The 16,312-nt window shown below is 49.2% G+C and overlaps 2 protein-coding genes across 2 annotated transcripts in view; one reads left to right on the plus strand and one right to left on the minus strand.

Annotated features, from left to right (window-relative positions):
• Positions 1-16,312, minus strand: part of RNPS1 (RNA binding protein with serine rich domain 1) — a 426,882-nt gene that overhangs the window by 99,543 nt on the left and 311,027 nt on the right. The gene's annotated exons all lie outside the window — the stretch shown is intronic.
• LOC133751046 (ATP-binding cassette sub-family A member 17-like) overlaps positions 1-16,312 on the plus strand; it is an 86,632-nt gene that overhangs the window by 32,383 nt on the left and 37,937 nt on the right. Inside the window, exons 11-15 of the mRNA XM_062180923.1 lie at positions 793-897; positions 2,607-2,736; positions 7,331-7,485; positions 14,569-14,724; positions 15,025-15,235. Coding sequence (XP_062036907.1) covers positions 793-897; positions 2,607-2,736; positions 7,331-7,485; positions 14,569-14,724; positions 15,025-15,235 — 757 coding nt within the window. The remainder of the gene's footprint in view (positions 1-792; positions 898-2,606; positions 2,737-7,330; positions 7,486-14,568; positions 14,725-15,024; positions 15,236-16,312) is intronic.

Consider the following 16,312-nt stretch of genomic DNA (forward strand, 5'->3'; position numbering starts at 1 on the left):
CTGTCTGCTGGTGCGGTGTGCTGGGATTTAGGGTGGGGAGAGTCATGCTCTCAGGACTGCCTGAGGATCTCTCACTGCTGCCCATTTGAGCACCAGCCCCACACTGTCTGTGGGACTCAGGTCCCACCGTGCTAGAGCCCTCATGTGGTACCATTAGAAGAGCCCTTGAATGTCTGAGATCTCTGTGACCCCAGGGCACTAGCGAGGAGCCAGCTTTCCTTGACAAGCATATGAGGTCCTCAGAATCACTCTGTCCCATGAGGGCTGCTTTTCTGACAAAGTTGACTTCTCGTGGCTGATTCAGTCCTGCTGAATCTCCGGGTGGCCACACCTCACAGGCTTGCCCATGTGACCCACCTGTCTCAACTGCCCGAGTGCTCAGCCTGGACCTCTGGAGACTGCTGTGCTGATCCTTCTTGAGGTGCGGGGAAACAGGCAGGTTGCCAGCTCCCGTACTTCTCCAGATCTCAGCTCCCAAGGATGCTGACTATTGGTAGGATACTGCCTCGCGGGCACTGGGAGCCTGCAGATGAGGCAGCTTTTGCCGCTCTGTCCTTGACAGCAGGGTTTTGGATGAAATGCAGATGATTTGTGTGAGTCCGTGTGAAAGTTGCTTGGCTTCTCCAGGCACCGTTAAATATGTGATCCAACAAGTATACTGTGGGGCAGTGAAATCTAGCTCAACAAAACACTCACGCTCCACAAAAGAAAGTTCACCTAAATAATTAATGTGCAAGTAGACTTCCTCTGCAGCCCTCCTACTGGCGTGGAAAACCTGCACCTGTTACCCAGAAACGGCTGGCTGTGGGCGTTCCTGAGAAGTCTGTGACAGGCAAGGTCCTTCAGGAAGAGCCAACCGACTTGATGAAAGGAATCGAAATCCAGCAGCTGTACAAGGTATCAGCTCACGCTCTCCTTCCAAGAACATAAGAAATTGTCCAGATAAGCGTCTGTCAAATTGTTTTTAAAAATGTATTTATTTGAGAGACAGGCAGAAAGAGGGAGCTCTCATCTACTGGTTCACTCCCCAAATGCCTACAACACTTAGGCCTGGGCCAGGGCTGAAGCTGGGAGCTGGAAACTCAATCATGGTCGCCCACATGGGTGGCAGGGACCCAAGAACTTGAGCCGTCACTGCCGCCTCCCAGGGTCTGCGTTAGCAGGAAGCTGGAGTCAGGAGTCAGGTCCAGAAACTGAACCCAGGTGCTCCGATATGGGCCGTGGGTGTCTTAACCACTAGGGTGAGCATTCACTGCTTCTGTTGCATTCCTAGCCCAGGGCTTACCATTCCTTGGTTGCAAGATGGCTACTGTAGCTACCCATGGAAACCATAGAGGTTACAGTCATTTCTTTTGGCAAAATTTATCCTCCCTTCCTCCTGGTTCCCTTCTGTAGATTACCTCTTAACTCTTGTTGCTCAAGATTCAGTCCTGTAGCCTCCTCTGCTGTAAGGGACTGTCAGGGTTGACTTAAAACAATCAAGACCATGTGAAGGTGGGAGTAGAGGAAGTTTGCCAATTTCTTTTCTTTTTTATGTCTTTTATTTTAAAAAAAAATTTAAAGATTTTATTTATTTGAAAAACAGAGTTACAGAGAGTTAGAGACAGAGGGAGAGTTCAGTCCCCAAATGGCTGCAACTGCCAGAGCTGCACCAATCTGAAATCAGGAGCCAGGAGCTTCTTCCGGATCTCCCACATGGGTGCAGGGGCCTAAGGACTTGGGCCATCCTCTACTGCTTTCCCAGGCCATAGCAGAGAGCTGGATCGGAAGAGAAGCAGCCGGGATTAGAACTGGCACCCATATAGGATGCTGGCACTTCAGGCTGGGGCTTTAACCCACTGCGCCACAGTGCCTGGCCCCTTATGTTTTTATTTTAACTTTTAATGTTTTTAGCAGATTCAATATAGTTCGTAGATACAGTTCTAAGAATATAAGGATATTCCCTTCCTCCCTGCCTCCCACTCCCTCTCTCCCATTGCAGCACCCTGCTCCCTGGCATAATCAGGTTTCGAGAAGGAGTTACAGCTGAGTCCCACCTGGCTACAGTACAAGTGCAGCCCAAATGCCAGTAGGACAGAAACTCAGGCATATACTGAAGTGCAGTGCTCTCCCTTCGGGTGGCAGAATGGGTGGTTTTTACTTACGTATGAAATCCTGTATAATTTTTAAAAATGGAATTTAAGATGTGAAGACATTTGGCTTGGAAACTACCTGTCCTGGGATTCCTTCTCCAGATCACCACCTCTGGCCAAAGAGATGAGTACCTTCTTCAAGGGCTCAGCAGAACAGAGACGCAGGGGGGATACAGCCTGCTGGTTGTGTTCCAGGGACCTCAGCCTTGAGCTCCGTCCCTGTGTGGTTCAGGTTCTCTACCACCAGCTTCCAGGGATGAGGGGAAAGGCCCCCATAGGATTGCTCCCAGTTGGCCTCCTCCATAGATCCAGGCACATGAACTAAAAGAATCGGCCCCGGAGTGCCGGAAGCCCTGCTGCAGGCTGCATTCCCACTGATGAGCTTGAAGGGAAGTTGGTGCAGGTGCACAGCCTGTCGCAGGCTCCTCTGAAAGACCACCTGTGTGTACACATCCGGCTTTGACTTTTCCACAGGTGTTTTACAAGGGAAGGAGCGAGCACATAGCAGTGAAGGGTCTCACCATGAACCTTTACCGCGGGCAGATCACCGTGCTTCTGGGACACAACGGAGCAGGGAAAACCATGACCTGCTGGATGCTCACAGGTACCCGTGTCGAGATGACCCTCCCAGGGAAGCCCTAAGAACTCATGGAGCATGTCTACGTTGCTGGCTCCGTGTCCCCTCACTGGAGTTCACTACACTGTAGTATGAAGCGTTGCTTGTGTTTTGCTTCACTATCTGTGCATTATCTGGTCTTTCACTTACCCTGTCAATTGGCGGGACTTGGTTGCATCCCTGTGGAGCAGCAGTGAACGACGCTCACAGTGTATTCCTCTCCAGTGGAACCTGCCTGATGGGATGGGGCACCTCTAGCAACTCAGCCAGAAAATCCGCCTGTTCACTTTTGTTTGCTAGAAACCTTTAGAATGATGTCTGATTAATTATCCTAAAATGATTTCCACTTCAGAATAATTTTTATGCTTACTTATTTTATGTTCCATCAACTAAAATAATATTTTTGTGAAATTTGAAAACTTAAATTTAAGAAACATTTATTGAAGGCTTGGTACATGGAAAGCTCTGTACAAAACTGGGAGAAGGATTTCCAACCTTCAGGAAGCTTCGAAGGCCAACCGGCTTATCACTGCACACAGAACTCCAGACTGGGAAGTCAGCCTGCCATTACATTCCTCACGTTGCTCACGTGTCTTCTGTTGAACCGTTAAGAGCAGCAAAATAGTGAAGCTTGGTGGGAGGTGCCTCCGCCACCCCACCGGTACTGAGACATTCAAAACCAAGTCTCATCTGACAGGTGCTCACTGGATGGACGCAGTGTCAGGAGTGGGCCTGAGCCGGGCCACTCTCCTGGCTGGGGTCAACAGTGTTTCTCAGACGTGGGCATTGCTGCTCCTGCAGTGTGGCGGTGCAGGGGCTCTGTGCCCCCTGAGCAGGCTGCCTGCAAGGTGGTCCAGCTGGAGCCTCTAGGTTGAGTGGTCAAGGAGGCAAGTCAGTCCTCACATTGCTTAGGGCGGCCAGCAGATAAAAACACCCAGACTCTTCTCTGTTGAATGCCTGTTTGTCTTGTTCTCAGTAACCTTTGATGTCTGTAATTACCTCATTTGAGTGTGTGTCATTGTTTCTGTCTCCCCACCATCTTGCTCCCCAAAGAACCTATTCTGTTTACTTGTGGAACCACAGTGCTTGGACAAGGCCCAGCACAGAACAGGCTTTCAGTAATATCACTGAGTGAATGAACCCATTAACATGATTGTAAAATCTTCTGGAACTCAGACTGGTAATGATAACTAAAATATTTTTAATTTATATACTTGAGAGGCAGAGTTACAGAGGGAGAGAGGAAGAGACAAAGAGAGAGGTCTTCCTTCCTCTGGTTCACTCCCCAAATGGCTGCAATGGCCAGAGCTGGGCCGATCAGAAGCCAGGGACCAGGAGCTTCTTCTGGGTCTCCCACATGGGTGCAGGGGCCCAAACTTGAGCCATCTTCCACTGCTTTCCCAAGACTTTAGCAGGGAGCTGGATTGGAAGAGGAGCAGTTGGGACATGAACTGGCACCCATGTGAGATGCAGGCACCGCAGGCAGAGGCTTAGCCTACTATGGCACAGCAACAGCCTGTGTTAATGATATTTGTCCAAGAATCTCTGTACAGATTGGTTTAGTGTGGCAGGGTTCAGAGAAAGCCAGCTCCGCCTGGAAAAAGTAGCAGTGCTGAGACACAGAAACACACCCATGTGGGCTCAGTAGCCCAAGACGGTGCAGAGCTGGGAGAGAAAACCTGGCTGTTGCCCAGAACATCAGACAGCAGTGGGCATTCATGTCGTGATCATTGCAAGGAGGCCCAGAACTTGACACAGGCATGCTTTGTGTCTTAAACCCCATTGCTCTGCCCAGTTAATGTGGGTTTGGTTCTTCTGTGAATTCTTCTGTCCAGTTCTTCTGTTATATAATTTTACCTAAAAAGACTTGTTACATTACTATACGATAATATCACCTTTTTTCCCTCCCTTCCCCCATGATAGATGCCTTATTGTTTACAAACAAAATGGAAGATCTAAGAATCCAGTTAGTGGGTGCTTTGTTAGTATCTAAAATCTTTCAAACCTTGTCCTCCCATCAGTTGACATGCCAAATCTACATATATTGATTTAGAGTAAGGAAATAATTAGAAGAAGTAGATAGAATTGTGAAAAATTGCAAATAACCTAAATATCCATCAGTGTGAGTTGAATAGATAAATAAGATATATTAATAACAATGAAATCATTTTGGTTCTTAAAAATCATGTAGATTTTGTTGATGTGAACAAAAACCCTTAATGGATTGTTACATGAAAAAGCCACTTTAAAAACAGTAATGGGGGCCGGTGCCATGGCTCACTTGGTTAATCCTCTGCCTGTGGCGCCAGCATCCCATATGGGTGCCGGATTCTGTCCCAGTTGCTCCTCTTCCAGTCCAGCTCTCTGCTGTGGCCCGGGAGGGCAGTGGAGGATGGCCCAAGCGCTTGGACCCCTGTACCTGCATGGGAGACCAGGAGGAAGCACATGGTTCCTGGCTTCAGATCGGTGCAGTGCCAGCCGTGGCAGCCATTTTGGGGGTGAACCAACAGAAGGAAGACCTTTCACTCTGTCTCTCTCTCACTGTCTATAACTCTACCTGTCAAATAAAAAATAAAAAGGCAATAGAAAAAGAAAACAAAACAGTAATGTATATTTTCCCATTTTTTAAGATTTATTGGGGCTGGCGCTGTGGCGCAGTAGGTTAATCCTCCACCTGGGGCACCGGCATCCCATATGAGTGCCATTTCTAGTCCCAGCTGTCCTCTTCCAATCCAGCTCTCTGCTATGGCCTGGGAAAGCAGTGGAGGATGGCCCAGGTGCTTGGGCCCCTGCACCCACATGGGAGACTGGGAAGAAGCTCCTGGCTCCCAGCTTTGGATCAGCGCAGCTCTGGCTGTAGCGGCCATTTGGGGGGTGAACCAATGGAAGGAAGACCTTTCTCTGTTTCTTCCTCTCACTGTAACTCTACCTTTCAAATAAATAAATAAAATATTTAAAATAAATAAATAAATAAGCATTTATTTGAGAGGCAGAGTGCCAGAGAGAGAGGGAGATCCCATTCATTAGTTCACTCCTCAAATGGCTGCAATAACTGGAGCTGGGCCAGGCTGAAGCCAGGATCCCAGAACTTCATCCACTTCTCTCACATGGATGGCAAGAGCCCAAGCACTTGGCCATCTGCTGCTGCTTTTTCAGGCCCATTAGCAGGGAAGTGTTTCAGAAGCAGAGCAGTGGGGATCACAAACCAGCGCCCCAGAATGGGATCCTGGTCTCAGAATAGGTGTCTTAACGTGCTATGTCACAGCGCTGGCCCCAAATTTTACCATTTTTGTTCAAAACAAATGTGTAAACCAATTATATATAAACTATACATAAGGCCAAATAACACAGTGTTAATAGCAATCAGGTATTGATGATGGGACTTGTATAGCCTTCGTTTTCTTTGATACACATTTTTAAACTTTGCTGCAATAGGGCCGGCGCTGTGGCTCAATAGGCTAATCCTCTGCCTTGCGGCGCCGGCACACTGGGTTCTAGTCCCGGTCGGGGCGCCGGATTCTGTCCCGGTTGCCCCTCTTCCAGGCCTGCTCTCTGCTATGACCCGGGAGTGCAGTGGAGAATGGCCCAAGTGCTTGGGTCCTGCACCACATGGGAGAATAGGATAAGCACCTGGCTCCTGCCTTCAGATCAGCATGGTGCGCCGGCCACGAAGGTGAACCAATGGCAAAAGGACCTTTCTCTCTGTCTCTCTCTCTCTCTCACTGTCCATTCTGCCTATCAAAAACAAAACAAAACAAAACAAAACAAAACTTTGCTGCAATAAGCATGCATGGCCTCTTTTGATCTGATGAGAATAAAGACAAAGATCCTGCCGTGAGCAGGCCGCCGGCTTCACACTGGTGCCTGTTTGGCAGTAAATGAGCTCATTCGTTCACTGAGTGGTTATTGGGAATCAGAGACAAGATTCTCAATCAAAACTGCTAGAATCCCAGAATACATTTCTCCTTAGACATATTTCCTAGGCATACAAATTATTATTGAACACTTACAGTAATATGGGGCCAGTGTGTGGCATAGTAGGTTAAGCCTCACCCTGCTATGCTGGCATCCCATTTAAGTGCCAATTTGAATTCCGGCTGCTCGACTTCTGATCCATCTCCCTGCCAATGTACCTGGGAAAGCAACAGAAGATGGCCCAAGTACTTGGGCCCTTGCCCTCATCATGGGATGGAGTTCCAGGCTCCTGGCTTAGGTCTGGCCCAGCAATGGCCATTTGGGGAGTGAACCAGTGGAAGGAAGATGTCTCTCTTTGCTTTTCAAATAATAAGTAAATTTTTAAAAAGTAATAATTTACTTTACAAATGCCTTATGTTTTACTTATTTAACCAGGTTGGAATCACTCAAACTCAGGAAGGACATTGCCTGTCCCTCTACTAATCCCCACACATTACATACATGTCATGCATCAAACATATATCCTTAGGTATTACTGGTTGACTGTGGCAAACAAACAGGATAAGGTTATCTGTGTGAGAATGAGCAAACAGAGCAGGAGGGTATCATTAAACCTTTGCACTGCTGTGTGCTCTGATGTTATGATGTTTCTTCCCCTTGGCTCTAGGTCTTATTCCCTGTTCAGGTGGACAGGCATATATCAACGGATATGAAATTTCACAAGACATAGCTCAAATTAGGAAGAGTATGGGCTGGTGCCCCCAACATGATATCTTATTTGATAACTTCACAGTGGCAGAACACCTTTCTTTCTATGCCCAGGTGAGTTGGTGAGTAACAAGGATTTGTTTCTCCACATCCATTCCTGGGAGTGGTAAGGCCAACTGTGCTCTCTGACTCAACCTGGGAGGGTTTTTCAGGGAAAACTTGGGTTTCACTAATCTCACCTCTTCTGACATCAGATGTGATGGGATTTTCCTACCCCATTCAGTTCTCTAAGTCTCCAGACACCAAATGGGTGTGCTTCAATTCAGTTGTGACACCAGCCACGTAGAGTGAGCACAGACCCCACAGCGGAGGTCTCTGCTCCATGGATTGCCCCCACCTTGGATGCCAGTTGGAAGTCCCAGGTGTCACCTGCATTTATGCCAGTTGGGTATCAATCAAGAGTTCCCAATAACCTCCTGCTTAGGTTCCACAATTTTCTTTAGTAGCTCGCAGAACTCAGGGAAGCATTTACATTGAATAGTTTATTTAAAAGGATGTTATGGATACAAGTGAGCAACAGGTAAAGAAGTAGTGGATAAGATGTTCAACACCTGCTCAGAAATACATGGAGCCCTTGGATTAGAGATTTTTATACAGGCTTTGTCACAGAGGGGTGATCAGTTATTAGCTCAGTCCCTAGAGGGTATGGAATGGGGATGAGAGTTCCGAGCTTCTAATCATGGCTGGGACTTTCTGGTGACCAGCTCCCACCCTGAGACTGTCCAGGACCTCACCAAGAATCACTTCCTTAGGACAAAAAGACATTCCTATCGCAACAGAAATGCCAAGGGACTTAGGAGTTCTATGTAATCAACCGAATCAAGTGTTCAAAATACCAGAGGAGCCGGTGTTGTGCTATAGGGGTTTAAGCCACGCCTGCAGCGCTGGTATTCCATATAGGCACCAGTTCAAGTCCTGGATGCTCTACTTCCAAACCAGCTTCCTGCTAGTGTGCCTGGGAGAGCAGCAGAAGATGGCCCAAGTACTTAGACCCCTGCACCAACGTGAGAGACCCAGATGAAGCTTCTTGCTCCTGACTTCAGTCCAGCCATTTCAGGCATTTGCGGGGTAAACCAGCAGGTGGAAGACTTCTGTCTCTCTGCCTCTCTCCCTCTCTGTAACTCTGCCTTTCAAATAAATAATAAATAAGAATCTTCAGAGGCTGGTGCTGTGGCTCAGTGAGTTAAAACCCTGGCCTGGGGTGCCGGCATCCCATATGGGCGCCGGTTCTAGTCCTGGCTGCTCCTCTTCCAGTCCAGCTCTCTGCTATGGCCTGGGATAGCAGTGGAGGATGGCTCAAGTGCTTGGGCCCCTGCGCCCACATGGGAGACCCGGAGGAGGCTCCTGGCTCCTGGCTTCGGATCGGCGCAGCTCTGGCTGTTGCAGCCATCTAGGGAGTGAACCAGTGGATGGAAGACCTCTCTCTCTTTCTCTGTAATTCTTTCAAATAAATAAAATCTTTAAAAAAAGAATCTTCATGGCCGGCACCGCAGCTCAATAGGCTAATCCTCCGCCTTGCTGCGCCGGCACACCGGGTTCTAGTCCCGGTCAGGGCGCCGGATTCTGTCCCAGTTGCCCCTCTTCCAGGCCAGCCCTCTGCTGTGGCCCGGGAGTGCAGTGGAGGATGGCCCAAGTGCTTGGGCCCTGCACCCCATGGGAGACCAGGATAAGCACCTGGCTCCTGCCTTTGGATCAGCACGATGCGCCGGTCGCAGCGCGACGGTCACGTTGGCCATTGGAGGGTGAACCAATGGCAAAGGAAGGCCTTTCTCTCTGTCTCTCTCTGTCCACTCTGCCTGTAAAAAAAAAAAAAATCTTCAAAAAAGCACTAAATATCAGAATAAAAGATGTATCTAGAAGCCTTTCACTCAGAAAATTACAGGGGCTGTAGAGGTTCTGTCAGTCATCAGGACAGAGGCCACATTTTCATTTCTTCCTATGTTTTTTTTTGGACAGGCAGAGTGGACAGTGAGAGAGAGAGAGACATCTAGAAAGGTCTTCCTTTGCCGTTGGTTCACCCTCCAATGGCCGCTGTGGCTGGCGCGCTGCGACCAGTGCACCGTGCTGATCTGAAGCCAGGAGCTAGGTGCTTCTCCTGGTCTCCCATGCGGGTGCTGGGCCCAAGCACTTGGGCCATCCTCCACTGCACTCCCTGGCCACAGCAGAGAGCTGGACTGGAAGAGGAGCAACGGGACAGAATCCAGCGCCCCAACCGGGACTAGAAGCCGTATGCCGGCGCCACAGGTGGAGGATTAGCCTATTGAGCCAGGGCGCCGGCCATTTCTTCCTATGTTATGCTCTTGAAACCTTTCATGGGTACTAGACCTTCAGGAAGAAGAGGTGTGGCATTTAAGATTTCTGAGTTAAAGTATCTCTAAAAACTATTTTAATTTTTTTATTTAATTTTTTTACTATTTATTGAGATAAAATTCACATAACTCAAAATTCACCATTCTGTTTGTTTTGCAATGTCCAAATCTGTGGCTTTCACTGTGCTCACAGTGGTGTGTGATTGTCAGCAATGCTGAACGGTCCAGCACTCCCATCACCCCAGAGTGTACTGGGTCCCACTCAGTGGTCACTCTGCATTGCTCGCTCCCCCACCCCGAGCAGCCACTCCTTTGCTCTGTCTCTGTCGATTTGTCTGTCTTGGGTGTTTCATAGAGATGGAGTCAGACAATATGTGCCTGACTTGTTTCCCAGAACTTGCTGTTTTTAAGTCTCGTCAGTGTTTAGCATGTACAAATACTGTGCTCCTTTAAAAAAAATTATTTATTTACTTATTTTGAAAGGCAGAGTTACAGAGATTTTTCCAATTGCTGATTGACTCTCCAAATGGCTCCAATGGTCTGGGCTGGGCCAGGATGAAGCCAGGAGTCAGGAACTTCATCTGGGTCTCCTTTGTGGGTGCAGGGCCCCAAGCACATGGGCCATCTTCTGCTGCTTTCCCAGGAGCATCAGCAGGAAACTGGATCAGAAGGGGAGCAGCCGGGACTCAAAGCAGCACCCATATGGGATGCCAGCATTGCAGGCAGAAGCCTGCAATGTAACACCACAACACCAGCCTGAATACTCCTTTTGATGGTTGAATAATATGCCATTGCATAGACAGGCCACATTTTGTTTATTCACTCATTAGCCGGGGGACTTATTTCCATTCTGTTGTGTCCTGGCTGTTCCTCTTCCAATCCAGCTCTCTGCTATGGCCTGGGAAAGTAGTAGAGGACGGCCCAAGTGCTTGGGCCCCTGCACCCATGTGGGAGACCCAGAGGAGGCTCCTGGCTTCTGACTTCAGATTGGCTCAGCTCCAGCTATTGTGACCATTTGGAGAGTGAGTGCTGGGGCTGGCGCTGTGGCATAGCAGGTAAATCCGCTGCCTGCAGTGCCAACATCCCATAAGGGCACTGGTTCAAGTCCAGGGGAGTGAACCAGCTTCTCCTTTCCTCTGTGTATAACTCTGGCTTTCAAATAAATAAATGAATCTTTTTAAAAATAAAGACAAACACTGCTTTTTTAAGGATTTATTTTTATTTATTTGAAAGAGTTACAGAGAGAGGTAGAGACAGAGAGAGGGGTCTTCCATCCACTGGTTCATTCCCCAGAGGCCACAACGGCCAGAGCTGAGCCAATCCAAAGTCGGGAGCCAGGAGCTTCTTCTAGGTCTCCTATGTGGGTGCAGGGGCCCAAGGAATTGGGTCACTTCTACTGCTTTCCCAGGCCACAGTAGAGAGCTGGATCGGAAGTGGAGCAGCCGGGACTAGAACCAGCACCCATATGGGATGCTGGTGCTTCAGACCAGGGCTTTAACTCTCTGAGCCACAGCGCTGGCCTTGATAAACACTGCTTTTAAAAAAAGAGAGAGAGAGAGAGAGAGTGAGTGCACCATCAGATGGAAGACCTTTCCATCTGTCTCTTCCTCTCTGTAATCTCTTAAATAAATAAATAAAATCTTTTTAAAAAAATGAATAGTGCTTATGTGAACATTAGAGTTAGTTTTTCAATTGAACACCTATTTTCAGTTCTGGGTATATACCTAGGAGAGAAATTCATGGATCATATGTCAATTCTGACTATTTTTTTTAACTTTTTGAGAAACTGCCATTATAGTGGGTGTGGAGTGGTAGTTCCTAGGTTTGAATTGTGTTTCCTTGATAACCATTTTTCTTGTGTCTGTTTCCATTTATATTCTTCTTCAGAGAAATATCTATTCAAGTCTTTAGCTCATTTTTAATTGAGTTGTTTACATTTTTGTAGTTTTTTTTTTGACAGGCAGAGTTAGACAGTGAGAGAGAGACAGAGAGAATGGTCTTCCTTTTTCTGTTGGTTCACCCCCCAAGTGGCCACTACAGCCAGTGCGTCGCGGCCGGCGCACTGCACCAATTCGAAGCCAGGAGCCAGGTGCTTCCTCCTGGTCTCCCATGGGGTGCAGGGCCCAAGCACTTGGGCCATCCTCCACTGCACTCCCTGGCCACAGCAGAGAGCTGGCCTGGAAGAGGGGCAACCGGGACAGAATCCGGTGCCCCGACCGGGACTAGAACCTGGAGTGCCGGCGCCGCAGACGGAGGATTAGCCTGGTGAGCCACGGCGCTGGCCTACATTTTTGTAGTTGTTATCAGAAGTTTTGAAAATTATTTTCCAGATACTAGACCCTTATCAAATATGATTCACAAATAGTTTCTCTCATCCTCCACTTGTCTTTTCTCATTTTTGGTAGTGTTCTTTGATGCACAAATTTTACATTTTGACGAAGTCTAATTTATCTATTTTCTCATTTGTACTTATGCTTTTGAAAAACAATGTCTAGGACTTTCACCTGCATTTCCTGTTTAGATTTCATTGTTTTAGCTCCAAATTCAGATCAGGGACCCATTACGAGTACATTTCTTGTAAATGGAATGAGGTAGAGGGTCTGAAATCACTCCTGTGTGTGAACGTCCAGTTGTCTCAGCACCATTTGTCGAAAAGGCTCTTCTTTCCCCGACTGAGTGGTCTTGGAACCCTTGTCAGAATCACTTGGTCACACAAGTCTGAGATGCTGCCTGGACGCTCAGTTCCGTTCTGTCTGTCTGTGTACCAGGACCACGGTGTTTTGATCATTGTAGGCAGCTTTGAAATCAGAAAGTGTGAGTCCACCACTGGTTCTCTTCAAGATTGTTTTGGCTGTTTTGATCCCTGGGATCAGCTTGCCCATTTATATTCAAAACAAGCTATTGGAATTTTGAAAGGGATTATATTGACGCTATAAGTTGTTGTGGATGCTAATGTTATTCTTTTTAAAAATAAATAAATAGGCCGCCGCCGTGGTTCAACAGGCTAATCCTCTGCCTTGTGGCGCAGGCACACCGGGTTCTAGTCCCGGTCGGGGCGCCGGATTCTGTCCCGGTTGCCTCTCTTCCAGGCCAGCCCTCTGCTATGGCCCGGGAAGGCAGTGGAGGATGGCCCAAGTCCTTGGGCCCTGCACCCCATGGGAGACCAGGAGAAGCACCTGGCTCCTGCCTTCGGATCAGCGCGGTGCGCCGGCCGTGGCGGCCATTGGAGGGTGAACCAACGGCAAAGGAAGACCTTTCTCTCTGTGTCTCTCTCTCTTACTGTCCACTCTGCCTGTCAAAAATAAAAATAAATAAATAAATAAATATTCCCCATATGGTGATTAAAGACCTTTTTTATAAAAATTCTTTTTTTAAAGATTTATTTATGGGGCCGGTGCTGTGGTATAGCAGGTAAAGCCATTGCCTGCAGTGCTGGTATCTCATTTGGGCACTGGTTTGTGTCCTGGCTGCTCCACTTGCGATCCAGCTCTCTGCTATGGCCTGGGAAAGCAGTAAAGGATGGTTCAAGTTCTTAGGACCTTGAACCCGTGTGAGAGACCTGGAAGAACCTCTGGGCTCCTGACTTTGAATCAACCCAGCACCAGCCATTGTAATGAGTCATCAGCGGATGGAAGACCTTTCTTTCTCTCTGCCTTTTCTGTCTCTGTGTAACTCTGACTTTCAAATAAAAAAAGAATGACATGGAGAGAGAGATCCTCCATCTGGTGGTTCACTCCCCAAATGACCACAATAGCTAGGGCTGGGCCTGGCCGAAGCTAGGAGCCAGGAACTCCATCTGGTCTCCCACAGGGGAGGCAGGGACCCATGTACTTGAGGCATCACCTGCTGCCTCCCAGCAAGTTTGCATGGAGCAGGATCAGAAGCAGCGTGGTGGGTCTCAGACTGGCAGTCCGTTAAGGGCTGCCGGCATCATGGTGGCAGCTTAACTCAACATACCACACCTGCTCCAGTAGTGTTATTTTTTAACAATATTTAAGATCCCAATCTAAGAACGTGAAATGTATTTCCATTACTTTTGGTCTTCTTTATTTTCTTTCAACAATGTTTTATGGTCTTCAGTGTACAATTATTGTACTTCCTTGGGCAAATCTATTGACAAATACTTTATTCCTTGTGATTTTAATGTAAATGCACTTGTTTTTGTAATTTCATTTTTGAATTGTTCATTGCTAGCATGTAAAGAAACAACTGAAATTTGTATATTTATCTTTTATCTGGAACTCTGTTGAACTCATTTTTTAGCTCTAATAATCTCTTGTGGATTTCCCACTTGGCCATGATGTGTAATTCTTTGAACAGCTGCGTTATGCTTACTTTTAATCATGTGTTATGTGTTCATTGACATGATTCAAAATGCAAACGCCTTTTGTCCCCTTCCCTGAAGGTAGTACGTTTCTAGTTTATCTTTCTTTTTAAAACTTTTTTATTTTTTCATTTTTTTATTATTTGAAAGGCAGAGAGACAGGGACAGAAACAGAAACAGGGTGAAATCTTCCATCCACTGGTTCACTCTTCTAGCCTGCAAAGCTGGGGCTGGGCTAGGCCAAAGCCAGGAACCAGGAGCTCAATTTGAGTCTCCCACACGTGTGATGGGAACCCTACAACATGATTATCTGCTGCTGCGTCACAAATGCAGCTGTGACTCGAACCCAAACACTCCAACACGGAACGTGTCCCAACCACCTTGCCTACTGCCTGCCCTGTGTATCCTTCTCGTGTGTATGTATATACAAGCTAAATGTTGCTCAGGTGGGTCAGCCTCCCATCAGAGTGCCTGCCCTGTCTCTCCTTGGTCCTGTGGTCTCAGCTGAAAGGCCTGTCACCCCACAAGTGCCCCGAGGAAGTCAAGCAGATGCTGCACCTGCTGAGCCTGGAGGACAAGCGTGACTCCCGCTGCCGGTTCCTGAGCGGGGGGATGAAGCGCAAGCTGTCCATCGGCATCGCCCTCATCGCGGGCTCCAAGGTACGCAGCACGGGCCGGGGCTGCACTGGTGGTGGACACATATACTGAGCAGCAGGGCCCATGGACAGTGGGCTCTAGCTCCTGCTGGGCCTAGGCTGGCCTTTAGCCATGGCCCAGACATTTCAGCCCTTGGTTCCCTGGATGGACAGTCTGGCATGGGCAGTTGTGTCTCTTCTTTGTAGAACTGAAGCCAGCTTGACAATCCCTGTCAATCCACAGGGGCCTATTGCACAACCAGCCTGAGCTTTGGGACTTAGCTCTGCCGTCATCACAAGGCTGTGTCTCCCCCTCTACCTCCAGGTGCTGATTCTGGATGAGCCCACCTCGGGCATGGACGCCATCTCCAGGAGGGCTGTCTGGGACCTGCTGCAGCAGCAGAAGAGCGAGCGCACCATCCTGCTGACCACCCACTTCATGGACGAGGCCGACCTGCTGGGGGACCGCATCGCCATCATGGCCAAGGGGGAGCTGCAGTGCTGCGGGTCACCAATGTTCCTCAAGCAGAAATATGGTGAGCGCGGGAGGCGGGCGGGCGGTCCAGCCTCTGTCCTAGGACAGGGTCAGTGCCTTACGGTGAGTGCGGGAGGCGGGCGGGCGGTCCAGCCTCTGTCCTAGGACAGGGCCAGTGCCTTACGGTGAGCGCGGGAGGCGGGCGGGTGGTCCGGCCTCTGTCCTAGGACAGGGCCAGTGCCTTAAGGTGAGGGCGGGAGGTGGGCGGGCGGTCCGGCCTCTGTCCTAGGACAGGGCCAGTGCCTTAAGGTGAGGGCGGGAGGCGGGCGGGCGGTCCGGCCTCTGTCCTAGGACAGGGTCAGTGCCATGCGGTGAGGGCGGGAGGCGGGCGGGCGGTCCGGCCTCTGTCCTAGGACAGGGCCAGTGCCTTACAGTGAGGGCGGGAGGCGGGCAGGCGGTCCGGCCTCTGTCCTAGGACAGGGCCAGTGCCTTACAGTGAGTGCGGGAGGCGGGCGGGCTGTCCGGCCTCTGTCCTAGGACAGGGTCAGTGCCTTACGGTGAGTGCGGGAGGCGGGCTGGCGGTCCGGCCTCTGTCCTAGGACAGGGTCAGTGCCATGAGGTAGGCAGGAAGTCTGGCCTCTGTCCAGGACGGGGTCAGTGCACAGGCAGCCGCCCCCTGTTGGTGTTTGTGAAGGGCCCTTCTCTGGTCTTCCTGCTCCAGGGCCCGTGTAGGGAGACCCCAGGCCAGGTGGAGGGGCTGTGAGAAGCAGGAAAAAATGAAGTGACAAACAGTCTCTGAGATGCTGGAGTCAGAAGGACTGTGCTTGAGTTCCAGTCTGCCACTGTACTGCCTTCACCCAGGAGGCCATGTTAGTTTTGCCTTTGCTTTCTTTCTTTTTTTTTTCTTTTTTCTTTTTGGACAGGCAGAGTTAGGCAGTGAGAGAGAGAGACAGAGAGAAAGGTCTTCTTTCTGTTGGTTCACCCCTCAAAATGGCTGCTAGGGCCAGCGTACTGCGCCGATGCGAAGCCAGGAGCCAGGTGTTCCTCCTGGTCTCCTATGCGGGTGCAGGGCCCACTGCCCTCCCGGGCCACAGCAGAGAGCTGGACTGGAAGAGTGGCAACTGGGACAGAATCTGAC

The sequence above is a fragment of the Lepus europaeus genome, chromosome 21 (assembly GCF_033115175.1).
Source record: "Lepus europaeus isolate LE1 chromosome 21, mLepTim1.pri, whole genome shotgun sequence".
Lineage (NCBI taxonomy): Eukaryota > Metazoa > Chordata > Mammalia > Lagomorpha > Leporidae > Lepus > Lepus europaeus.